The sequence below is a fragment of the Balaenoptera musculus genome, chromosome 2 (genome assembly GCF_009873245.2).
Source record: "Balaenoptera musculus isolate JJ_BM4_2016_0621 chromosome 2, mBalMus1.pri.v3, whole genome shotgun sequence".
NCBI lineage: Eukaryota > Metazoa > Chordata > Mammalia > Artiodactyla > Balaenopteridae > Balaenoptera > Balaenoptera musculus.
Window position 1 is genome coordinate 82,815,169 of NC_045786.1, and position 27,420 is coordinate 82,842,588.

The 27,420-nt window shown below is 38.9% G+C and overlaps 1 protein-coding gene across 5 annotated transcripts in view; it reads left to right on the top strand.

Annotated features, from left to right (window-relative positions):
* The window catches only part of ATP8B4 (ATPase phospholipid transporting 8B4 (putative)), a 305,563-nt gene that overhangs the window by 238,806 nt on the left and 39,337 nt on the right, over nt 1-27,420 (top strand). For all 5 annotated transcript variants that reach the window (XM_036844630.1, XM_036844631.1, XM_036844629.1 and 2 more), the window contains 6 exons: nt 9,115-9,230; nt 12,572-12,736; nt 13,711-13,822; nt 15,549-15,654; nt 23,768-23,915; nt 26,716-26,899. In XM_036844630.1, coding sequence (XP_036700525.1) covers nt 9,115-9,230; nt 12,572-12,736; nt 13,711-13,822; nt 15,549-15,654; nt 23,768-23,915; nt 26,716-26,899 — 831 coding nt within the window. The remainder of the gene's footprint in view (nt 1-9,114; nt 9,231-12,571; nt 12,737-13,710; nt 13,823-15,548; nt 15,655-23,767; nt 23,916-26,715; nt 26,900-27,420) is intronic.

Below are 27,420 nucleotides of genomic sequence, written 5' to 3' on the forward strand. Positions count from 1 at the left end.
CAGAGGAAATATCTGAACCCAGGTTTCAAATATTTGAACATCTTTCTCCAACATCTAGCCTCTTAATCCCTATTGTAGCTCACTTGCTTTTGATACTTCCATCTCCTTTGTGCCCCTTAGGCTAGTGGTTCTGAAACTTCAGCTCCCATCAGAACCACCAGGAGGGCTTGTTAAAATGCAAATTGCTGGGCCTAGGCACTAGAGTTTCTGATTCAGTAGGCCTGAGGTGGGGCCTAAAAGTTTGCATGTCTAACAGGCTCCCAGGTATTGCTGATGCAGATGCTGCTGGGCAGAGAACCAGTCTGGGGACCATTGCCCTGGACAAGGAGATCCTCAAATACTACTCATTATTTTCCCCTGAGATACTCTGCTACTCTCTTCATTCAGGCTTCAGCATCTCTTGCCTTGTCTATAGGATCCTCAGTAGTCATCCTGTTTCTAAGTCTCTCCTCCTCAAGGCAACAGAGTAATCTTTCTAACAATAGCCTCAAAACCCCGTTTTTATCATAAAAGCCTACTGTCCTTTTCTCTTAATTCCCAGTGCCACTGCCTTAGTTAAGGCTCTCATCACTGCTTGCTTGTACTATTGCAATATCTTTAAACCTGTTTCCCCTTAAAAGAATCCTCTGTGCTGACAACAGGGTATTCTTTTTAAAACGTTGGCCTGATTTTGCCATCACCAACTTAAAAAATCTTGCTGGTTTCCTAGAACTTAAAGGATGTCCTTAGCATGACATTCAAGATTGTTTGCAATCTGACCTCAAGCTGCTTTTCTTCCACTTCCTGAAACTATGTGCTCCAGCCTCACTAGACCTCACCATTCCTGGCATGCATTGTGCACTTTCACACCGTTTGCATGTACTATTTCCTCAGCCTAGACCTCTCCTTTTCTCCTCTTCTCTTCTTGGAAAACTCATACTCATCTGGTAATGTCTGATTCAGGTATCACCTGTTCTCTCAATTCTTTTCCTACCCTCCGAATAACCGCATTCTCCTTTGTTCCCCAGAGCACCTTGTTCATAGCACCAGTGTGATGCCAATCCCGGGCTGCTCACGATTTTCTGTTATTAGAGCGGTGCTACCTGAAGGCAGGAGCTGCGCCATAGTCTTCGTAAATTACTCAGAGCCAAGCACAGAGCTTAGCACACAGTGGGTTCTCTATGAATGTTCATTAAATAACATTTAACCCAACACCTTGTAACTTATGAATATCCTGATCATCATATTAAATCAATTTTTACTCTGAAAAACATGTGTGTATATGTAATAGCAGGGCTTTTGGTCTCTAACTACTAGAAACTAGCTCTGGGCGATTGCTCTCAGCAGGAAAGAAACATCATCTGAGGATGTTTATTTTTATTTTTTTTGACAACAGGCTGTAGGCAGTCACTATCAGTGTTACTGATGAGCACACATGCTGCTCTGGGTGTTGGCCTAATGTTGTATCAGCAGGAACTATCTTCTATTTACAGCTTCAGGGCAAGTGTTATTGACGTTGGGTTGGCCCAGAACTGGTTTCTCTTTGCTCTGAGGGTGTTGACAAAACCTAAGATTGCTACACAGGGAAACTTTTAGCTTTTCCCCAGTGTTGGTCACCATTACAGGCTATGGGGAAATCACAGCCTAACCACAAACATCAGATGTTTGCCTTAATGGATCCCGTATGAAGAAAGGTAATGTTCCACCACAGAATGCATGGAGGCTTGGGGCTTTATTTCATTTCTGTTTGTTTTTTAATCAGGAGGAATTTGAAAGAGAGACTCCACGAGGGTAGACAAGTCTCTGTTTGATAACAAGGTGAAAAACAATGTTAGCCTCATGATTGTCACGGGGCTTGGTTGGGCAACACCCCGACCTGAAGGCTCAGACATTTGTTGTTGCTGCTGCAGCTGCTTCTCTTTCTCCTCCTCCCCCTCTTAGGTCTTCTCCTCCTTCTTCAAGGTTTTTTTTTTTTTTTTGACAGTCATTCATTGAATCATGAATGTGTAGTTTAAGTACCAGGGGTACTTTCATTCTGGGGCAACAGCCCTGATTTAATCCAGAGGTATCTAAATAAAAATAGATTTCTATAAAGAATTTTGTCAGAAGGTATAGAACATACTATATTGATAAGCATGTACATCTCAGTATGTAGTTTTAGAAGGATTAATGCTACTAATTATGTAAATAAAAATACAGAGATAAAATTCAAAGATAGTTATTAATAGGGGCAAGTGACAGATAATTATTAAAGAAGAATAGATTACAATAGCTCCTTGTAAAGCCCTTACAAGATCTTTAGATAAAGGTTTCTTAACTCTAAACCTTTTAAGGATTATCAAAGTACAAATCACACTGACATATGACAGGCATTTCTCTATGTGGATGTATGAACAGCCACCCAACTGAGATATAACAAAGTAGAATTATTCATCACCCTTCACAGTGTTGCTATTGTATTTACCCTTACAGCATAAACCTGGAACCATTTCTGACTTTTTTCTTTCCTTTGTATCACAAAGGCATAGCTGCTGCTTTCAACGAATTTTGCATAATTATAATTCAACTCAATCAAGCAAATATTTATTCAGTACCTACCATGTTCCAGGAACTTGAAGCTAAAGGAGAATGTGAAATTGAAAAATGTATTTTGTGGTTGCATCCAGGAGAAAATGGTGAAGCAGGATAGGAAATAGGCTAAAAAGGGGCCTGATGATTCCTGTTTATGACATGTTAAAGAGTCCAAACTTGATCTAAGGGCAGAAGGAAGCTATTGCGGGATTCTAAGCAGTAGTGTGAAGATGACTCTGGCTGTATTGCAGACGAGTTTGAGGGAACGAGTAAAACCATTTAGGTTAATGTGATAATCTAGGCAAGAGAGAAGGTGTCAGAGAGAAGTTCTTGGCTTCGATTGGATGTATGGGTGGTGAAGGGGGAGGAGCTTTGAGTGATGGCCAGATACCTGATTTGGGAGACTGAGTGAATGCTGAAGCTGGTTATTATTTTGTTTTAAAGACTTTTTTTTTTTTTTTTAATGTGGACCATTTTTAAAGTCTTTATTGAAATTATTTCAATATTACTTCTGTTTTATGTTTTGGTTTTTTTTATGGCCACGAGGCATGTGGGATCTTAGCTCCCTGACCAGGGATCAAACTCGCACCCCCTGTATTGGAAGGTGAGGTCGTAACCACTGGACCACCAGGGAAGTCCTGAAGCTGGTTATTAGGACTGGAGACATAGGAGGAGTAACTAGTCATTGGTGATAGATAACGTGTCCAGTTTGAGTTTGATGTGCTTGGGCACATCTAAGAGGAGATGTCCAGTTGGTAGTTGCATGTACAGGCAGAGGGAGTGCTGGAAATGGATTTAGGCAGGAGATACACATTTGAGAGCAATCATCCTGTCGATGAAAACTGAAGCCATAAAAAGAATGTGACTGCCCAATGAGAGTGTGAAGGATGGGAGGAGAAGTCAATCCTGGGTAAATCTCTGAAGAACACCAGTATTTAAAGGACAGGCAATGGAAGCAGATTCTATAACTAAAAATGTATGACCTTTGTCCAGGCTCTGCCCACATGTTATCTTGAACATTTAAAACTGCTATGTTATTTTTAATTTATTTTTAAAAGCTAACTTCTGAAATGACTGAGATTTTATTAGCCTAGAGATTTCCTAGCAGAAGTAACTATAAGCCTTGAATGAAAAGGGATATAAAACTTGCTGAGCTGCTAAAGGAAATGTTTAGTGAGTAAAATTAAACAGGATTCCATGAAATTGGGTTTACATAAACTCAAAATTTAAAGGGGCTAATGCTGGGTTAAGAGAAGGCATCAGATATGGAAAATCTTTATTAAATCAGAAAATTGTAGAGCTAGAAAGACCTTAGAAGTTAGGTTGTTTAAACATCTCCTTTTCACAAGTAGAAACTGAGACACAGAGATGGTGAGGGATTTGCACAAATCAAGATCGGTCTGTGATTTCCCTAGACCAGTGGTTCTCAATGAGTGGTCTGGGGAACCCTAGGAAAACTTGATAGTTTTTCAGAGGCTGCACAAGGACAAAAATATTTTCATAATAATACTAATGTTACTTGTCTTTCAATTTTTTTTCTAATGAGTATATTGTGGAGGTTTACAAAAGCCATATGACATGTGATAATATAACAGATTGAATGCAAAAGAAGATATGAGAATCCAACTGTCTTCTATTAAGCCAGACATTAAAGAGATCTGTAAGGGACTTCCCTGGTGGTCCAGTGGTTAAGACTCCACACTTGTAAAGCAGGGGGTGTGGGTTCAATCCCTGGTCTGGGAACTAAGATCCCACATGCCATGTGGCATGGCCAAAAAAATAAATAAATAAAGTTATCTGTAACTATATGAAACATTCTTCTGGGAACTAAGATCCCACATGCCATGTGGCATGGCCAAAAAAATAAATAAATAAAGTTATCTGTAACTATATGAAACAATGCCCCTCCCCAAACTAAGTGTTTTGGTTTTGGAAAATATAGTTATTTTTCATAGAATTGTTATTTATGTAAATATATAATAGGTTTATTGTTATTATAATAATTATTCTTTTGGTAATATTACAATTAGTGTCTTAAGACTATTGATACAATAAAATTTCTCAGTTTTAATTTCTAATGCAGTAAATATTGATAGGTAGAACCTATATGGAGTCCTCATGAAGTTTTAAGAGTGTAAAGGGGTTCTGAGACCAAAAAGTTTGAGAACCGATATCCTACCTTGGACTATAAGAAATAAACAGTCATAGAGAAGTCATACTGGCAAATGTGGGATATATACACTTTGCCTTTATAGCTTTGGTAATGGAAGGGAGAAAATATGGGGGAAATTATTAAATTGGATTGTTGTATAAGAAAAGAAAGAGACAGACTTTCCTAGGATTAGATATTCTGGAAATTATAAAAGTTGACTACGGGTCTTAGAAGATAAGACAAGCCCTAGACAAATCCTAATAAAAATCCTAATAAAAAAATATACAATTGAATATTACTCAGCCATAAAAAGGAATGAAATTGAGTCATTTGTTGAGACGTGGATGGATCTAGAGACTGTCATACAGAGTGAAGTAAGTCAGAAAGAGAAATACAAATATCGTATATTAACACATGTATGTGGAACCTAGAAAAATGGTACAGACAAACCGGTTTGCAGGGCAGAAGTTGAGACACAGATGTAGAGAACAAACGTATGGACACCAAGGGGGGAAAACTGCGGTGGGGTGGGGATGGTGGTGTGCTGAATTGGGCGATTGGGATTGACATGTACACACTGATGTGTATAAAATTGATGACTGATTAAAAAAAAAATCAGAATATCATATTTACCTTGGTTTTTCTTATGATTTAGAAAACTTGAGCTGTCTCTCCTTGGAATCATCAGGAGAAAAATACAGTATTTCAGGTTCATTCTTGAAACCAACTTCTCACGGTTAAGGTGTATTGGCTAAAAGATCTTCCTTCTTCAAGAGATTCCAAACCTCTGTAAGACACTTCATTGTAATTGGAGAAAAAAGAAGAATGAATTCAGGCCAGCAGCTGCAGGAGGCCAAGGCAGCCCCCAGGACTAGGGAAGGAGGAGGAGGAAGGGCTGAGAGTTGCCATTAGAGCAGACAACCTCCAGAGGGCGCTGAAGCACCGGCAGAGCCCACCTGCCACTCCCAGTTTGGCACTCCAGGGTCAGATTTGGGTTTGGAGATGGGGTTGCTGTAACCCCAAGGAGGTGAGCAGAGAGGAGGAGTTGATTACCGGTCTCCTCTGACTCTCTGACCCAAATTGCCTGGCTTCACAGGGGGGACAGGGTTTTGCTTTCAGCAAACTGATGGGGCACTTCCAGGCTGGTCGGGTTGCCCAGTGGCCCGACAGCCTGACAGGCTGACTGCGGTGTGACCGCCCTTTGTTTCTCCAGAATCTGTGCATCAGGAGGTGCATGGGTGCGGGAGCCCATCCACCGCCCCTCCCCCCAAGGGGGATGGCACCTTCCCTGGCTGTACCCTATGATCACCAGGTACTTGAAATGAATGCAAGTTTTTTGACTTCAAGGAAAAGCTCACATAACCGTTTCTTCCTCATAATGTGTGGGATTTACTATAATGGAAGGACATTAGAAAGAACAGGTAGAAAACTCACCTGTTGGTCTCCATGTAGGAGTTTATTTTGCATGAATCCCTCCTACGTGAGTAGATAGCAGAGGTTTATTTTTGTTCCCGTGTGTGTAGTTGTGGCAGAGGATGTAGGTATGGTGATTTGAAGCCCTCAAAGAAATATTCTCAGAACTCTCAAGATTTCTCTTGATCGGAACCGAAAGAGACCTGGAAAAGGAGGAAAAGAAAAGGAGGAGGGAGAACGAATGACTGTTTCTCAGTAAATTCACCTTCCTGGTTGATTGTTCTGTCTTCTCATTTCTTTTAACTTCTATGTATGTCTAATGGAATAATGTAGAAAGGCTGATTTTTATGCTTTAAAAGATTTTACATCACAAAGAAACTAGAAGTGGCTAACAGAACTTATTCAAATCAATTTTGCATAGAGACTTTGATATTAAATTTGTATACTAAAATGGGTTTATCCCAATTTTCTCTTTCTTTTTGAGTGAATATTTGTAACATATTTTTGTGGATAATAATTTATCCTAGATATACAAAACTGTGAGAATGGGTACCATTTTTTTGTACCACTTAAATGATTTCTTTTAAATGAATAGATTGTACACTTTAAATGCCAAAAAAAAAAAAAAAAATTTTCCAGGGTGCATTACATCTATTCAAGCTAGGAGGAAATTCGATTAGATTAAGTGTTGACTAAAGGTCATTAAAGATTAGAGGAAGCGAGATAATCATAATTCAAAGAGTCATGTACCACAATATTCATTGCAGCTCTATTTGCAATAGCCAGGACATGGAAGCAACCTAAGGGTCCATCAACAGATGAATGGATAAAGAAGATGTGGCACATATATACAATGGAATATTACTCAGCCATAAAAAGAAACAAAATTGAGTTATTTGTAGTGAGGTGGATGGACTTAAGAGTCTGTCATACAGAGTGAAGTAAGTCAGAAAGAGAAAAACAAATACCATATGCTAACACATATATATGGAATCTTAAAAAAAAATGGTTCTGAAGAACCTATGGGCAAGACAGGAATAAAGACGCAGACGTAAAGAATGGACTATGGACTTGAGGACACTGGGAGTGGGAAGGGTAAGCTGGGAAGAAGTGAGAGAGTGGCATGGACACGTATACACTACCAAATGTAAAATAGATAGCTAGTGGGAAGCAGCTGCATAGCACAGGGAGATCAGCTCGGTGCTTTGTGACCACCTAGAACGGTGGGATAGGAGGGTGGGAGGGAGATACAAGAGGGAAGAGATATGGGAACATATGTATATGTATAGCTGATTCACTTTTTTATAAAGCAGAAACTGACACACCATTGTAAAGCAATTATACTCCAATAAAGATGTTAAAAAAAAAAGATTAGAGGAAGCAACCTAAGTGTCCATCAACAAATGAATGGATAAAGAAGATGTGGTATATATCTTGTGGTATATACAATGGAATACTGCTCAGCCATAAAAAAGAATTAAATTTTGCCATTTGCAACTACATGGATGTACTTAGAAGGTATTATGCTAAATGAAATAAGTCAGACAGAGAAAGACAAATACTGTATGATATCACTCATATGTGGAATCTTAAAAATACAACAAACTAGTGAACATAACAAAAAAGAAGCAGACTCACAGATATAGAGAATAAACTAGTGGTTACCAGTGGGGAGAGGAAAGGGGGGAGGGGAAATTTAAGGGTGGGGATTAAGAGACACAAACTATTATGCATAAAATAAGCTACAAGCATATATTGTACAGCACAGGGAATAAGGTCAATATTGTATAATAACTATAAGTGGAGTATATCCTTTAAAAATTGTGAATCACTATATTGTACACCTGTAACACATAATGTTGTATGTCGACTATACTTCAATTAAAGAAAAGATTAGAGGGAAAAGTAATTTATTGTACTATTGTATCTATATTCCTTTAAATCAAGCTCTAAACTTTGTATCCTCTTAAACTAATAGTAGTCAATATTTATGTTCATCTGTTTTGAGGCGTTCTATTTTTAGAGAAAAGGTATAATTGAGTGGAAAGCATGTAACAATCTTTGACTGGATGAAGCTTGTGAGGGTCAGTGTTCAGACCATGAAGTTGTGACACAGGCAGTTGTCCTAGATGATATCAGCCCTTCAGAAATAGTAGGGGAGAAATACATTGCTATGTCATTCATTCATTCATCCATTCATTCATTCAATAAATAATTAGGTGTCTGGTATCTGCCAAGCTGTAAAACCAAGCCTGCAAAGGTAGGCGTAAGGAAAGATTAGCTTAAAGAAAGATTTGTCTGACAGCAATATGTGCAACAGCCAGGGGAGGGCACGAGAATTGGAGATGAGGGATTGGAGCCTAGTCGAGGCTGTCATTCCCAAACCTGGGGGGGCAGGTTAAAAACACAGCCCTACTAATAAAGACTTCCAGTGGGAAGAAGATAGAAACTTTAATTTCGAAAGCCCCCTGTGAAGTGTGCTTGAAGCCAGGATTGTGACCCAAGAATGAAAGGGCTTTTCCAAGGAGTAAAGGGGGGTGAAGGGATATGTCAGCAAGGACTGCGAACTAATGCATAAACCATGGCTTTGAATGGCTAGAATTCCATATGGAGATCATTTGGCATGACACTGATAGCTGATTCCTACAGTCAGTCTTGAATTTCACATTAGGAGACAGGCAAAAAAAAGCTCTCAGTTCTGCTCAATACAGAAGGCTTAATTTAAACGTATCAGCCCTTCAGAAATGGTAGTCAAGGAAAATAACAAGGTTGTACACATCAGAATGAAAACACTTTTTCCTGTAGATGGAATATTTCTAAGTTAATAAAACAGGAGTAAAGCCAGGTGACTTAGGTAATGACCTTTTAACCAAAGGCACTGAATATTTTACTACTGGCTAAAACATGCCCATTTCCAACTTGCCTGGCTAGAGCCCAGGGACAGTCAAGTTTTGATGGATTTCGCTGAATATAATCTACTTTCCCAACTTTTTTTTCAGTTCGAAACCCAGAAGGACAGATAAAGCTTTATTCCAAAGGAGCAGACACTATTCTGTTTGAAAGACTTCATCCATCCAACGAAGACCTCCCGGCTTTGACGTCAGACCATCTCAGTGTAAGTGCCTCTGTCATAAGGTTAGCACGGTGGCCCTTTGGCTGCTTCCTATGGTTAGGTCTTATTTTTAAAATATCAGTTAAATGATCTGACTTCTGAAATAGAAAGCATGTGAAGAACGGTTCCACAGGAAACTGTGCCAGTGAATGTTTAGAAACTGGCATGTGGACCTACCCCCTACCCTGCTGAGAGTCTGGTCAGTCTCACCGCAGGTGGATTAACACACAGCAGCTGAGAAGTAGCCACTGAGTGTGGGCTCCTGAACTCCGGCCAGAAGACTCAAGACCCCAAGGGAAACCTGCTCTAACTTCCCTACAGCTGGGGACTGTTTCACCTGGGTGACTGGACTGGTTTAGGGAAGAGGAACTGGAGAGTTGCTTTCCCTTGGGTTCCGATGTGTCTGGTACTAATGGAATCTCTTATGGTTACCTCCAGGGAATAGTTCAGGGTCGTGTTTATGTGGTGAGGGGAAAATAATCTCTGTAGCCAACTTTCTCCTCTAAGGGTTCTCTTATTCAGGTCATAAATCATGATGCCTCACTAGTGTTCCCTAGGTTGAAGTTACCAAATGCATACATCCTAAGATTAAGCATAGTTTCTTTCCAAAAGCTTTGTAAAGGGAGCAGGGCTGGTCTTTGGCACAGCTTTTTTTTTTTTTTTTTTGCAAAAGAGTAAGAGTCTATGAATTAATATGAACATTATCTGATTTAAACCTGAGATTCAACGGTCTCTATTTGTTTGAGGTTCTGTTTAACCCAATATGAAATTTAAGGGCAATTGCTCAAAACTCTTATTTTCTCCTTGATTTCTCTCCTTTAAAAAACTATTAAGGAGTGGGATAGGGAGGGTGGGAGGGAGACGCAAGAGGGAGGGGATATGGGGATATATGCATACGTATAGCTGATTCACTTTGTTATACAGCAGAAACTAACACAACTTTGTAAAGCAATTATACTCCAATAAAGATGTTTAAAAAAAGATAAAAAAATTTTAAAAACTTCCAAAAAAAAAAAAAACCAACTATTGAGGATTCATTTTCTTTGCCAAGCCCTATATTTAACATAAAACATTCCCTGAATCTTTAAACAAACAAATAAACAAATAAAAAAACTCTGGCTGACTTTAAGTTTAAAGAATGATGGTTTGGTAATATTGGTTACAAACATAGCTATTGTTTTTGTCTTTCCAATAGAGCATTCTTGATTTTCTTTTAATCTTTTCCAGAAGGCTAGCATGGTCTTTTTAAATTTTTTTTTTTTTTATGAAAACAACATTGGAATCATAAGTATTTGATTTTGCCATTGCTCAAACACCAAGGCCCTGGATTTTCATACTAAAGTATGGGAAGCCAAATTTGATCTTTTTATATTTCTGTGCAAAACATTTATTTTCCAGGTAGTATCAATTTGACTTCCTTTCGCTTCATTCACTTTATTCATTTTGACTTCTAAATTCTGTGGTTTTAAATTTATATTTAATTATTGATTTTTGAATTGTTTAATGATAGGAAACGACCTTGTTCAAATGTTCATTTAGAATTCAACTTGTGTTTCATGCACTAATTAAATAACTTAAATCATCTGTCCCCTTTTGTAGTGTCATCTTAGAGCTGATTCACTGCTGTGCAGAACAAAGAGAAAGGCACTGTAATGCCCAGTGCGGTTGCAAGGGAGACGCAAGAGGGAGGAGATATGGGGATATATGTATACATATAGCTGATTCACTTTGTTATACAGCAGAAACTAACACACCATTGTAAAGCAATTATGCTCCAATAAAGATGTTAAAAAAAAAAAAGTTAAAGTCAAAGAAGTGTTTGTGCAAATTAAGAGGACAAAAGATCCTTATAAAAGGCAGTAACTAGATTTTCAGATCAGTAGGGGACCCAGTGGTGGTCTTGGAGGAGGGCTTGTACAATGTGATTGCAATATCCAAAGTGCTACCACTGCCTACGAGATAAATTTGGATAATTTTTCTCATGGTCTCTCTGGGCTAAACCACATCATGCAGTATGCACTGACTTTTCTTTCCATTTACCTAATTAGGGTGTGTCATGGTTTAATTTATGCTTGATTGCAAACCTGTGTCTGTCTCATAAGCCAGAACACAACAGAGAAGACATGCTCTGTGGCAATGCCCAAAGGAGCAGAAATGGCTATGAAAATGCTTACACTGTAGAGGCCCATAAAATGACCACCGGAGGCCTAGGCAAAGTGGGAGGTTTTTAGCATTTCCCCAAGCATTCAACCAACATATGTTTCTAGCTATTGCAGCTGTGTGAAACACTTAGCAACTACCAGCCTCCTATTTTTATTTATTTATTTTCATGTTAGAAGGATAAAGCACTAGAGGTATAATTTAAGATTGTTGGCTTCCTGAGACACTAAAGGAAGAGTATGATCCTCTGATAAATTTGACCTATTATTAAATACTAACTCCATAGAAAATAGTTTCTAGAAAAATAATGATTTTTTAAAAAACTAACTGGACTTGACTGTCACTTTAAACTTTCAACAGTTTTATTATTAAAATTAGGCTTTAATATAGCAAAAAACGATTTACAGAAGTTCTAGAATGAAAAGTAAAAGTCAGCCTCCATTCCTAGTACTACTTCCCAGAAGCGAACATTTATATTAAACTTTTCTGCCTTTCTCTCTCACTTTTCCCCTAGAGTTATTATTATAACTTTAATTTACATCCTTAAATTTCTATCACCTGACATCTATTTATTCATCTATTATTGAATAAATGTATTTTATTGTGGAAAATTTCAAACATAAACACAAGTAGGACAGAGTTAATTTTAGGCGTGGCTGTATTATTAGGAGGAAGGTGACAAGACTTCGGTGAGATGTCATGCTGCAGCCCCTTGAGAGAGCCTCCTACCTTTGATTTGAGAGCTATGGCTCCTCTGAGGGTCCTTTCTTCTCCCCTGAAAGTCGAGGGCCATAGGCCTTGAAACAGGCTGGGTCCCTCACATTGCCAGCAGTGCTTCCTTCAGGCAGAGGATAGGTTAGAAACCAATATGTTTCTTCAAGTAGTTACCTCAAGTCATGGGCACCACTGATCACCTCTCAACTAGGACCCTTCAGAGGGCATTTCAGCAGTCTTAAGGGGGAATGCTAGGTCCCTTGAATGTTTCAACCCAAACAAAACACAAAATAAAAATATCATCTCCCCTTTCCAAGGGGATTAGAAAGTTGGAGGTCAGGATGACTAAGTAGTGCTCTTGAGATAAAATGAATTTGAGTGCAGAACTTCTTACCCATTGTTGTCATTGTTGTTTTATTGCTGTGACTATTGTTTTGGGATGGTTCCTAAGTCTCCGTCTGCCCTGGCAGGAATTTGCAGGAGAAGGCCTTCGAACCTTGGCCATCGCATACAGAGATCTGGATGACAAGTACTTCAAAGAGTGGCATAAGATGCTTGAAGATGCAAATGCTGCCATAGATGAGAGGGATGAACGGATAGCAGGGCTGTATGAAGAAATCGAAAGGGATTTGATGGTATGAGTTTAGAAGCATGATGGTTTGTGTTTACAGAAGGGGTAATATGTGTTTAGAGATCTAGCATGGGAATAATCCATTGGCTAAATCATCTTGCACACAGCAGATGTTACTCTTTCAAACAATGAATCATGCTTTATATGTTGACTTTGAGCTTGCCATATGTGGCCAGAGGATTATTTCTATTAACAGTAGCTTATGCAATTGGAAGTCCCCCAAGAGTAGAAGGTAGTAGACTCCCTATTCTTTGTCAGCCTCTGGTATGTCATGTTTTGTTTGATGTTATGTGTTGTTTTTTTTTTTTTCCTCCATGCTTTATAACCCACCTTTTTAGAGCAGGGAAACTTGCCATGAAGAGTGGGGCTCTAGCTGTAAGCCATCCTAGACCCATGAGATTCTGATGATATCTGTACTGTCCAGAGTGTGATATATTCTAGAAACCACTCTTCCCTGAGGCCCTAGTGGCCAGGATGCTTAGCTATTGTGAGGCACTAGGGAGCACACCTTGCTCATCTTTGGATGAAATATTGCACAAGAACCTTCACTTTTTAGTTTATGGCATCTGATGGTTTGTTAATTTAAGAGAATGCCTCTACTTTTTTTGTGATCCTGACTCTGAGACGAGGGCTCTCCTTTGTACCCTTCCATGTTAATATAACTGGGGGATTCTTAAGTCCTTAGAAGCCCGTGTTATGCTAATATGTTATCTGAGCATATCAGATCCCTCATGTAAATTCTAACTCCCAGGATCTCTGCATTAATTGGAATGCCCATCAGTTGCCTTGATTAGGGAACCTCCTTCTAGGGTCCTTCCCAGCGCACCTCTGTACATAATAGGATGCTTGTTATATCAGTGCATCATACTCTCCATCTTCAATTCATGTCCCTTGACCTCTAAACTCTGTGACTGAAAGCCGTGGATGTTATGGGTATTTTTTGCATGCATTAACATGAGGTATTCTTTTTTAATGAAGCTACTAGGTGCCACTGCTGTAGAAGATAAGTTACAAGAGGGTGTTATTGAAACGGTTACAAGCTTATCACTAGCCAATATTAAGATCTGGGTCCTAACAGGAGACAAACAAGGTAATTTGAAAATAGATGATGATGTTTTGACAAGGGGGCAATAATTTCTGTGGTAAAATTTTAATTAACCAGAAAGCTCAATTAAGGAGACATTTGCCCAGTCCTCCGCATAGGAAAGAGTTGAAATACAAAAAGGAAAGCTCATATATTGCAAGAATTTACTATCAAACTAACAAAATATCTTCTATAGTATACCCTGGGGCCAGTTGAGTTTCAGCTCAATTGCCTCTTAAAAATAATAGTTATACCCATAGGCAACAATGGTATTAAAAATGTTGAACTATTGGCTTGTATGCTCCTGGTTAAGAGAGGGAGTGGCACAGCTCTGAAGCAGGACATTGGAGACCTCAGCATTACTTCTTTAGTTTCTTCATGGTAGGAAGGTTTGGGAATCTTAGAGGAGGGGTAGGCTTTGGAGAGGCTCAAGGAAGCAGCTGTTTATCAGCTGGTATGGAAATATTTTGGTATTTTAACAACTACCACAGCTGTACCAGTGCAATCTGGCTGAATTCCAGGACTGCCCATGCAGTTGTACAAGGAGAGCTGACCCACTTTCAGGCATGACAATACGCCAAGTCATCAGAGAATCATTACGTTCAGAATACTGTGTTTCCTAAGAAAGAAAAGGGGATCAATACATTTTGGATCTATTGCTAGCAGTGGTTAAAACAAAAATGATTTTCTGCTTGGCCATCAGTGGACCAGAAATATTCAGTTAACTGGCACATACGTTTTTAAGATTCTATCTAACTTTTTTAGAACATTGGAGTATTTGCAGATATGATAAATCAGTTCTCTATATGTTCACTCAAATCACTGATTACAAAAAATAAACCATAGAGAGTCGAGCTCTGTGGTTGTGTTATTAGACTTCCTAGAGTTTGATGTTGATCAGTGGGTACAGCTGTTCAATTAGTTATGAATAGCCACAAGTTTACTGTTTAGCTTTCATTTCTGTGGTTTCTACAAAGGACATGCTGAGGTTTTATCAATTGTCTTCCTTGACTTAGGACAAACCTAATGATTCTATAGAATTCGCTGAAGTCTAACGACTCAGTAAAATTAGAATCAGATGATTATATTGCAGATGAAAGGGGGTACTTAACTATCCTAGGCTCCATTTCTACAAAATTAGAGGAAGGACTGGTCAATATCATGTAATACTCTAGTTATCTAGTAGCAGCAGTCCTGGTTTTTTTTGAGGTGATAGCCAAATTCCAAATTTCTATTCACTTAATGCAAATATGGCAATGTTGCATGTGGAAGAACTAAAAAATTTTGTAAGATCATTTTTGCTGTTCAGCTGAACATTTTGTGAGATTTTTTTTCAATTTGTCTATCAGATTGAATAATAGCTAAGTTTAGTATTTCAGCTCTCTAAAGGCAGTATTTGAGACTTCTGGTAAAATTTTTAAAATGTATACATTTTACTAATCACAAGATCTTGGGGTATTTTCATGAGTACTCATTTTGGGAATCAAAAAGTTTTTTAAAAAACTAGATGAGAATGCTGAGGATTCACAGATGTTGCTATTTCTCCATGGATTTAACAAATCTTTGAATTTCTCCCTGGGCTTCTTGTATTTTGTCACCGATCATGCCCCCTTTGAAGTTAAGGAGGCCTGTAGGCTCTAAGGAAATAGAGCAAGGGCCTCAAAACTTTTATGAGAAGGTACTTACGTTATTAAGTAATGTTCTAACTGAAGTCGGCTTTATTATGTATCAGAAACTGCCATCAATATTGGCTATGCCTGCAACATGCTGACTGATGACATGAATGATGTGTTCATCATAGCAGGGAACACAGCCGTGGAGGTCAGAGAAGAACTCAGGTAAGTGCTAGAGGAAGGAGGAAAGGAAGAGAGGGAGGGGGAGGGGAAAGGAAGATCTGATAGTTGAGAAAGAGGAAAATCCCATTTGAAGAAGAACATTTTAAAAGTCTGCCTAATTATTTCCCCAGAACTTCAAAAAGTGCTGTCTTATAACAATTTTTGCTTGCTGGTGCTCGTAGGAGCTTCTCTAAACTCAGCCCACTTTGGGTCTGGCCAAATGGCTTAGAGGCCAACTGCTTTGCCGCTTGCTTTTGCTACAGTCTCGAGGGGCAGCAATGGGGCACGATGGGCTTCCTTCACGTGCCTCCATCATTTAACTTTTGTTCCTGAACTTTGAAAAGAAAGGAAGCCTTAACTGTCAGCACCCCACTTGATACTTATAGATGGAATCTCCCAACTTTTTTACACTGTCTTACTCACTCCAGAAAACGGCTATATCATGCTGGTTAGAAGCTATGACTGGAGACTCCATATGTATTTGCCAAATCAAAGTTGGGAGATCTCATGATTACTGACATAATTTTATTATTATTATTTCTATAAGTTTAACAAGACAGTCCATAGGGTCTATTGGGAAAATATTAACGATTTATTTAATAATGAATAGTAATTAAATTTTTTACCTCGAGAAAATCTTTTTCTTTATATGACTTTTTGTTTTGGGGGGAATTTAACTCTTGCTGAAGGAAGATCAATGTAAACAGATCAAGATTCTAAGGAGCCTATTGCTAAATGCTTTGAGATAGTGCCTGGGACCCTATGGTAAGCAGTAGACATGCATTCTCTTGTTTCATTCTCAAAGCAACCCAGCGGAAGGCGTTATCATTATCCTTGTCTTACAGATTAGGAAGTTGAGGCACACATAGGGTAAATAATGTGCCCAAAGCTTCACAGCCGGTCAGTGGTTCAGCTGGGGTTGAATCTAGGCAGCGTGGCCCCAGAGCCTGTGTACCCACTCACTTGTCATGTATCTCTGTAAACACACCTTGGGTGTATTCTTACTCTCTTTAAATAGCTAATATAAAAAATGCAGTTGTTGAGGCATATGGCTGTTTCACTTGAGGTCAGACACCAGGTTAGCAACTAGAGCAGAATGGAGTTCAGGGAGAGACAGCAGGTGTAAGAGGAAGAGTACAGACTCTGTGTGAACTGGAGGCAAGTTGGAATCTCATCTTCATGCTCCTGGCTGGCTAAGTGACTTTTGAGATGCTATTCGACCTCTCTTTGTTTGGTTTCCTCATTTGTAAAATGGGACAACATACAAATACCTACCTTATAAATTATTCTATCTGGGGGATTAATATAAGAACGTAAAGCTTTACGGCCATTCAGTGGGCATCCTTCTTGCCTTCCCTCCTCTCTTTCCACTTCCTCCCTTCCTCTTGCCCTCTTTCTTCAGCCATTGTTCTCAATCTTTCCACCAAAAAGGACTAATTTTTAAAAATATTTCCCCAATAGACCCTATGGAGTCTATTATTAAAATTATATAAATAATAATAATAAAATTATATCAGTCACAGTTAATTAGATTTCCTAATTTTTATTTGGCAAAGACACACATAATCTTCAGTCACAGCTTCTAACCAGTGTGATATAGCAGGTTTTTACACCAGGTTGCTGTAAGGTAGCTGAAAGGAAAATAAAACTTTAAAAACTTAGGGAGTCTCTACATTCTTATCAGAGAAAATTCTACACTTTTCATTAACCTTCTTAAGATACTGAAAACAACATGGTGACTCCCAGTACAAATTTTATGGATCCTCTTCCTCTGTTGATTACATTGAATAACAATATTGCAGGTTGATGGAACAGCGCACACAAAGGCATACAGACGTGAAAGATATGTTATATTCCAGGAGCAACCTGTCAAGTTGTAGCTGGAGTGTACTACAGAGTTATGGGTGGGGATAATTTTTCAGAGATGAAGTGGTGATAGATTGAGTGTTAAGCCAAAGTGAATACACTTTATGTGAAGGTACTGGATGGATGGAGGGGACTTCTAAGCAGAAAAGAGACAAATCCAATTTTGCACTTTAGAAATAACACTCTAGTGGCAGGATAGATGGAGTATGTTGGACGGAAAAATGAATGGGATGGGGAGATGGATCAAGAAGCTGTTGGAATACTCAAGTTTAGGGGTGATGAGGGTTGAACTAAGGCAGCGAGGTGGTAAGAACGGGCAAGGAAAAAGTGGAATGAAATTGACAGCTGTTTCGGAGGTAGAATGGATAGGACTTGGAATTCGATTTGATGTGAAGAGATGTAGAAGGAGGCTCTGTCATTTCTAGCTTGTCTGACTTCACAGCCTGGAATACACTGAGCTGTGCAAGAACAGAAACTCATTGAATTTTCTAAAACTGAACTTGAACCCCTTTTCTGCCTGATGACAGAACAATTAAGTTAGGCACTTTGGGTAAATTTAGTTCACGTCTAGGATGTGCAATTGCCTTACCTGTCACTGACCCTCAGCGTCTATCCAGTGGCATCTGGCACTTCCCATTTCTGTGTCCATGTCTGGTCTCTGGTCTCTGGGTTGCTGGCTGTCCCTCTTGGCTGACGTCCGCATCCTCCTGGGGAAACATGGAAGTTTAGGGGCTCTTCCTTAGCTCTCTGTGTCTGAGAAGTGCTCTCACATGGTTACCTCTCTTCCTGAAATCCCTTTCTTCTACTACCCTCCATGTCACCGTGCTTCAGTGGCAACGCGTCCATACTCAGATTCCCAAAAACTTATCTGAGAATTCCATTATCCTTTCCCAGTTCAAGGTGTGGGTCAGCACCCAGGCTTCTTTTAGTGATTCACGAGCATCTAACCTCCTCTTCAAAGTCCCTCTCCTCTAGGCTGGATGGGAAATGGAGAAAAGGAGTCATTTTTTTCTAGTCTGTTGCTTAGGGCCACATTTTATGCCCTGATTCCTTTAAGGATTAGTTTTTTGACACTTGAAGAAACTTTCCTCTTCCCTCTCAAAAAGCCCAATTAGTGGAATTCCAGATTGCTGGAATTCAGGATGACAATGCTGCTGTGAGTTTCAGGAGTCTATTTTGGTACTCAGAAAACAAAATCTTGACTCTTTTGTTTTCTCTGTACTTGGCTCTGTCAGATCCCCCGAGGCAAGGTATGTTTCTGAGTAAACAGGGTCATCTGTGGTGGCCGTGGTGATTGCAGAAGGGGTGGGGGAACCGAAGTTAATTTCTCAAGATTTTATCCAGCCACATGTGGTTGACTAAGTAGGTGACATAACTGTCATTACGTGGAAGGAATGTGGAGAAATATGAATTCTTATATACTGTTGTTGGGAGTGTAAGTTGGTAGAAACTTTCTAGAGGGTGAACTAGCAATATATTTCAAAATTATGTATGTGCACAGTTTAGACCCAATGATTCTTACTTCTAGGAATTGTCCTTAAGAAAAATAAATGGACAAATGTATGTGTGTTTGTGTGTACGTGTGTGTGTTTGTATACATACATACATATTGTGGCATCGATTATGATAATAGGATATTAGAAATCGCTCAAATACCCAGCCACAGGGATTTTGTTAATTACCCTGATATATAGATGGAGTGAGATACTATGCAGTCTTAAAAGTGATTATGTGTTTTTTGACATTGGAAGATGTCCACGATATATTTAAGTGAAAAATGAGTTTATGAAATTTCATGCATAACATGATCCATTTTTTCAAAAAAAGTATATATGTATGTATGTATGTATACGTATAAGACACTATACATCTATATGCATATCTATCTACCTACCTCCCCATCAAGTTCTCGAGATCATATACATACAGTTGTTCTCTCTTGGTGCCACAATTGTGGATCATGTTTGCTTTCTTCGTTATGGCTCTTTGTGTTATCTGAAGTTGTAATAGCGTCCATACAATACTTTTACAATTAGGAAAAAAAACCAAAAGATTATCTCCATTTTTTTTAGTGAGAAGAAAAAAAACATTCAGAGGGAAAAAAATAAAGATTTTCCATCTAGACTAATTATTTCAGGCCTCTTGAGGCCACACCTTGTTTAACTTGCTGGCAAATGATGTTTATTTCAACTCAGATTTGGAGATTACCCCATTCTGAGACTCTACGGCAGAGAGGCAATGAATGATAGAAAATTCTGTATGAGAAGAATCAATACATTTATAGTATGCATTTGCTTAATGTTAGGGGGAAAAAGCAGCATCCAAGAAAAGTTATTACTGGAGCTGCTGCTCTCTATAATCCTAATCTTGGCTACTTATATCTAAAGCCATGGTTTTGGGGATGAAATACTGAAATCGTAAATTTACACCACTCAATTTTCTTGTGTTACACCTTTGAGTTCAGTGGGGGTTCATGCAAAAACATTAAAAAGAAGTATCAGAAAGAATAGGATCTAAGTGATAGTAACTATTGGGAGGAAATGACCTAAATGCTCATATTTAAACCTGTCAAATATGTTTCAATTATTTCATAAACATTGATATGTAATTTTCATGCATATCATGCATGCATACAGCTTGTTTCAAATCTAATGTCATGAAAATGTTTTAGACACATTGAGTCCTGGGTTAACTTTGCTGCCATAGCTGCTTTAGTATTCAGGGCATGCCCAGAAATCTACAATTAAACCCTGTTATGCTTTCTCCAAAGATTACTGCATTGATTACATTTCCTCAATACATATGTCTTCTGCCCAAAGAAAAGCGGACTGAGGGTGTCATTTGGCTTGGGCTGACAAGCAAACCCATTACATGTTTCATTTTTGTTGCATTGATCACATGTTTTATTGTTAGGAAAATTAATTAAACCAGGAAGTGACCCTACTGCTTCTGAGTAGTATCCTAGTGATATACCTAGGAACTGACATTTCCTCTTTAATCAACAAAATACATATTGCATTTTTTGCACACCTACTTGATGGAAAGTTATTGTTTGAATGAGCAAGGTTCATAAATGCAAATGGCTCCAGGGCCAGGCAGGTAATATTAGTTGTGTGATCTGGGCCGCACAAGGCATTATGGAGTGTTTGGGGCTTTGGTGAAGGCGAACAACACGTTGTCCGTAAATTCATACGGATTCTTTTTAAACATTATGCAGGCCAAACAAAATGCACCTTGTTCCTAATTCCCAATTTCTAGTCACCCTGGCAAAATGTTTTAGTAAGTTTAGTTTCTATCATAAATTGTAAAATTTTAGAGTACTCAGTAATATTGGAGACCTTCCAGTACAGCCTGGTACAGCTGCCCGAGTTTTCATAATGGTATCAACCAGTGTGATTCGCTGGTATCATTCCCCTAGATTCTAATAAAGATACCGCTTCGGGGGTTGAGTATCTTATAGGTCACACAGTTAATAAGGGATGAAACTCAGGCTTGACATCAATTTTTCATGTACTTTCTCCCTTTCTCTACTGTTGGCAGGGTACTCTTTTCCCCTAACTGGTGCTCTAGCACTATGCCTTTTTCCCAACCTAGAGGCAGCCTGTAGCTAACTACGTGTAAACCTTTTGGTGCAGTAGACAGAGCACTAGGAATTTGAAGACCTGGGTTCTCGCCTGGGTCTGTAACTGACTAATCAACTGGCTAGAGGTCAGATAACTCAACTGTGGGCATATGAGATATCGGAGGCAGACCTTGGGCCTGAAGCCAGATCTCCAGATTTCAAGCCCAATGCTCATATCAAAGTCAAAATTGTATTCGTCTAAACATGACGTCATGGTTTCATTCTATTTTCTAACAGGTCATTTTAAGGTTTGAATATAGAGCGCCTTAAGAAGACTGACAAAATGACTCTTTCTCCTACCATCTCTTTTCTTTATAGATTGCATGTAAGCCAACGTGGGCCTAACTGTGCTTTGCTGTGTTTGTGGTGGCATGGGGCTGTGAATGCCAAAGTCGCCTCAACCGATAATGCCTTTCTGCATGCCAACATTGTAACAGACTGCCCTTCATTACAGAGCTTGGAAAAATCAGGCACTCTTCTGTTTTAGCACTTGTTACTTGTATTCTGTAGTAAAGCATTGTGTATCATGCCTGCAAAAATGTATAGTTCATATTCCACGAAGGGAGTTATGTGTCGCTTTTTCCCTCCTAATAAATTGTTTGGCGAGGACCAGCTGGTGTTTGAAGAGCTAAGTTCCAGGAAGAAAAAGAAATGACAGCTATAGAGCATGGGCAAAGGGCTGGCCTGTGTGGAGGGAGTGCGGTGGGAATTTAAGCAGAGCCGGAAACACTGTCCCTTTTCTGCCCGGAAAAGGGTTCATGTGAGATGTTAGGAAGACAGTTTAGGGGAAAAAAATCCTAAGTAAATAGAATTTCAGCCAATACTTTGATGAACTTCACCCTTCTTTGGAATGTTTTCATTCTCTGGGGGAAAACAGAGTTTGAGTCATTTATACAGCAAGTGAGAACTTTACTGAAAAGGAAACTTCAGGAGATGTTTGCCCTTTGGTGCTTTCTGAGGACCTAATTTATGAGCTCTGCAACACTGTCAGAGAAATGTTCATTTTGGAGGAACTTGTCTCTCTTGCTTTCTTCATTATATGGACTGTAAATTTTCATGACTGTGAGGAGGATTCCCTGACATGATTATCTGATGCAAAAGCCCTGCATCTCCCACTTAAAACAATGATTTTTCATGTCTGTTCTCCCTCCCGCTCCCCTCCTTAACTCCCTAAACTTCACACATAGCACTCTGACTTTATAAATCTTTTTCTTTGATTCTGCAAACTGATTGCTAAAACGTATAATATCATCATCCCTGGAGCCAAGGGCATGTAACCTTTGGGTTCTCTGGGTTCCTAAATGCAGGATGTGATTTTGGTCCTGGACAGCAGAAGGAGATGTTGAGCCAGAAGATGTGTTTTTTTAAAAAAAAAACTTAACTTGTAAACAATTAGTGTTACATTTTCAAATAATTAGAAAGCTGAGGGCTAAAATGATTGTTTTTGTAATGTGAACATTGTCTTCTTTCAGAGGAGCCACAGCAAAAAAACATTTAAATAAATGCTTTCTACATAAGATGGGTCTTTGGGGAACCATTTCATTTTGCTGTAAGACAAAACATCCATTTTCTGGCCTGTCTCTCACTCCCCATTCTGTCCTGGGCACTTGTTTTGTATATGCTAGTTGTGGCCTAAAGTGTTGGTGGCTGGCTTTGGCACTCAACTTCCGGAGCGCCGACTGTGTAGTTCCCTGGTTGTGATCGAAAGTTCTAGCAATCATGTCAGCTTGCCCTATGTTACTTCAGAGCCTGTCATCCAGGGGGTTCGGAGAGGAAATTTTCCTTCCTTTAAAGGCATTGTCTTTGCATTTTGAAGAGAAGAATAAAATGCCACTTCTAACGGTGTTAAGTCACCGTACAATCTTCCTCTTAAACAGCAGAGATGGTTGAGTTGTGGGCAGGGTTGTTCTAGTGCTGATTAGATCTAGGACACTGGAGAGAGTTTCCATTTGGAACTACCCTCTACACGTTGGTGTCTGTAGTTTCTTTCCCAGAAGATTTATTCTATTGTTTCAGCTGATGAGTACAATTTTCACTTAAAATATTCCATTATGTTATAATGACTATGCCAATTCAGTAAATGCCATTATTTGTTTTTATTGTCAAATTTCTAAAAGATGTGCTTCTCAGAAGACTGCCGTTTTAAGTTGGATCATATTACATTGTTCTACAAGTTGATTAATTTATTTTATATACAGAATTCCCTGGAATTCCTAGAAGATTTCATCAGTTGTCTTTAGTCTTTCCCTTTGCATTGTTTAACAACATCAGGTGCCAGATCAGTGGTTCTTAAGTCCATGAAGCTCAGGTAACCTTACGTATCAAATTTATCAAGAGCCCCTAGTTCAAGCCAGCTCAGGATGATGATTTAGCTTTTAGGTAATTTAAAACGTTCGAGATGATTCTGTTTTCCTTATGTTTACCCTCCTACTTCCTGGAATTTGCAAATTTGCTATGGTATCCTCATCACAAAGAATTATCCAGCTAGCTTACTGAAACTGTATCTCATGCAGCAGTCTGTCTGAATAGTGATGAAATGAATTTACCTCTAGGCCAGTCTCTCCTTAGAGTTAATAGGTATGCTCTGTATACTTTGTTATGATTTGCCTTCCTCCCCTCTCCTTTAAGGAAAGCAAAGGAAAATTTGTTTGGACAAAACAGAAGTTTTTCCAATGGCCATGTAGTTTTTGAAAAAAAGCAGCCGCTGGAGTTGGACTCAGTTGTAGAAGAAACCGTAACAGGGGATTATGCCTTAATCATAAATGGCCACAGTTTGGTGAGTTCGTTTAAGGCTTTTTTGTTTCTTTTTCTCCACCCCAATAATCATTTCTTTTGTGCTGTCATAATGAAATCTTCTTTTGTGTATTCAAAACAAATGACACTACTAGAAATAGGGCATATGCACTGATTTCCTGTTTGCAAAGGAAAGGGAAACTTCTAATATATATTTCATACATTATTGCTTGAACCACCACAGTGACGGGGAGGATCTGAAGAAATACTGAATTCAGAGGATATCAATCTTGTCTAAATGACTACAGACCATTTAGCAGTACTGTTTAAGTGCTTTTCTGAGGGAGGGTGTCACAGCTCCCTGTTGTTTAATTAAAATAATGCAACTGGATGGATGTATTGCAATTATTGCTCTTGCTAATGTTTGTGATTTGCAGAGCACAACCTGACCTTCATATAATTACCACACCAAATTATTGCCATTAAGATACCTCTAGTGGTTTTTCTAAATAGCAGTATTTTAGAGCGATGCCAAACAATTTGCTTTGATTAGGAAATCTGGTTCTTGTCGTAATAGAATAAACTTGCATTGTACTTTTAATGTAGTTCAGGTTCCAAATCTTGAACAAATATCAAAAGCTCTTCTGAGTTTCTAATTTAGAAAACAAAAGCTCTGATTGTACTCCAGTGAAATTATCATTTATATGCACAAAGAGCTAATCTCACATCTTTCTCCGGCTTTGATGATCATTTTTCACTTTTTGGAGTTTGGAAAATAAACGTATCTTCTTGTAGACAGTTTCTTAGAGGACAAAAGAAGTTGGAAATGAGTATATTGTATTTCCCCCCTTGTGATCAGCTGTCTGTTAGCTCTTAGTGCTTAGAGCGTTATCCAGCTGGATTCCAGACGTAATGATGTGTTGCCTTCTACACCATGGAAAGTTACAGAGCTCAGTTGCAGGCCAAGCTTAGTTGAAAGTTTGTCCAGATGACACGAACTTCTCCTTTGCACAAATGAGCAGCAACTGAAAATTCTAAGCCTGTCAGCTGGGACTTAGAGTTGGTGGTCTTCGAGCTGAATTGCCCAGGGACCAACCACAATAGGGAAAGGGTCCCTAATGACTTGTGCTTTGACTTTCCCTCAGGCTCAGAGAGGCCAGTGTGTGGGCGGTTAGAGTACTAAGGTGATAACACACATGATTCTCTCTCTGTCTCTAAATCTGTTGAAAGAAAGAGCTAAGATAGACACTCTTCAAGAACCCCCTCAGCTTCAAAGCCTGAAGCTTATGAAACCATGAAATGTCATTTTTAATTTAAGGAGAATTGACTGTGTTTCTGCTAGTATGGTCAGAAGTTTTTTTTAAAAAATCATGATTCCAATTTGCTCAAATCTTGATGCTTTGCAGAATGTAATTGGGTCTTTCTTTCTCACAGTCTGTGTCTAGGTTTTTCACTTGTTGATAATAAAGAAAAAAGAAAAGAGAGAGATGGGAACCATTCTGAGCAAGACAGCCAGTTATACGCTTTCTTTTTCAGAGAGGGTAATTATATTTGAGAAAGCTAACTCACAATTTCCCCTAAGAATTGTAGGCTTTGACATGAGAATTTTCTACACTAGAGTCATGTTTTTATACTCATTCACCCATCCTTCCATTCATCCCATTAACATTCATTAAGCATGCCCAGGTCACCGTGCTAGAGCCTGAGGATAAGGATGTGAAGAGAACACAGTCCTTGTCTTAGGAATTGTCATCTGGTGAGAGCTAATCTCACAGTGGTATGACAAATACTATAAGGAGGAATGGACACAGTGCTTTGAGAGCATAGAGGCAAAGCAGCACATTGAGTTCCTCATGGGAAAATCAGGGAAGACTTCCTGGAGGAAGTGATGTTTTCAGGTCGAGGAGACAGCAAGTGCAAAGGCACAAAGGCAAGAAAGAACCTGCCAAATTATGGAAGCAAGCAACTTGGCCTGACAGGAGTAAAGAGTAAACCTGAAGGTGGTGGTAGAAGACAGACTCAAAAGGAATATAAGGGCCAGAGTGTGAATGGGCTGTGAACATCTTGCTAAAGAGTCATTCAAAGATAATGATGAGTCAAAATTTAGGTGGATTCCTGTTTTCTCTTAATGTGTTTATTAAATAATGTAGAGATGTTTTCTAGAAAAAAATTGTAGTTAATTGCAAAGGATTATGTTCTCTTTTCCAGTCCTTCTTTGGTATGTCTAAAGGCTCTGATGTATTTGGAGAAGTGCAAGGGTGTAAATGATTGGGGAACCCTGTCTGAGAAACAGGTTGCATGCCACCCTTTGCACAGGCCTCTCTTGATTTCAGACACTATGTTCTTCAAGGGCTAATCTCCAGATCATCTGCTTCTCATTTGCTCTCACATTAACAACCACAACAAAAAACACTAAATATACAAAACAACAGTGCAAAGGAAACAAAAATGTCATCATGTAGAACAAACAAATCATCATTATGTAGTTCATTCTAAACTTGGTGAGGTGACGGATTGGTTCTGTCCTTTGCTTTTCCTTATTTTAGTGGATTCCGGACCTTTTCCGGCATTCAACTGTATCTCTCCAACGCAGCACGATAATGCATCAAGGAAGACACACAGGGCACTGCGTCTTTTACTTTTATGGTAAAATTCCTTGGCACTAAGTAGGAGTTCAATACTCTTTTCTTTTGTTGTTTGTGTGGCCCTGAGTCAACAATGACTTGTTGAAGTGAATTAAACTGTTTAGAAATCAGCTGAGAAACAAGAAATCTGCTTCCCAAATGACATCTCTCATTTATTATTTCTCGTTCTATTGTGGATTTAAAAAAAAAATAACCTAGGCCCATGCTCTAGAAAATGATGTCAAGAACGATCTTCTAGAACTTGCCTGCATGTGTAAGACTGTGGTTTGCTGCCGAGTCACCCCTCTCCAGAAAGCTCAAGTAGTAGAGCTGGTGAAGAAGCACAGAAATGCTGTCACTTTGGCCATAGGCGATGGAGCCAATGACGTCAGCATGATCAAAAGTAAGGGAACATTTGCTCAATGGGGCGTGCTGCAGACCTGGAGCTCCCAGGTTCAGCACTTGGCAATATGTAATGGAGATTGCATTGCAATTTAATTTTCCCAGTGTTTCTGAAATGAATACTTTTAGGGCTCAATTCATCCACCATTATTAGCATTCATTAAAAAAAAAAAAAAGAAAACACCTTGTCTTTAATGAAATCATTTATGTATTGGTCACTGTTTGGAGAAACAAGTAGCTATGGTGTAGAGGAATGAACATTACATACACAGTCCCAACACTAAGGTTTAGTCCCAGCTTTGCCACTTACAAATTGTAAAACTTTGTTCAAGTTACTGAACTTGCTGAGCCAATTTTCTCATTTGTAAAACTAGGATAAATACCTATCATGAGTGTTTCATGAGACAATGTACGGGAAAAATTATAAATGCTATGGGTTTCTGCGAATAAATAATAACATACAAGAAGAGTGATAGGGGAATTCCCTGGCGGTCCAGTGGTTAAGACTTGGCGCTTCCACTG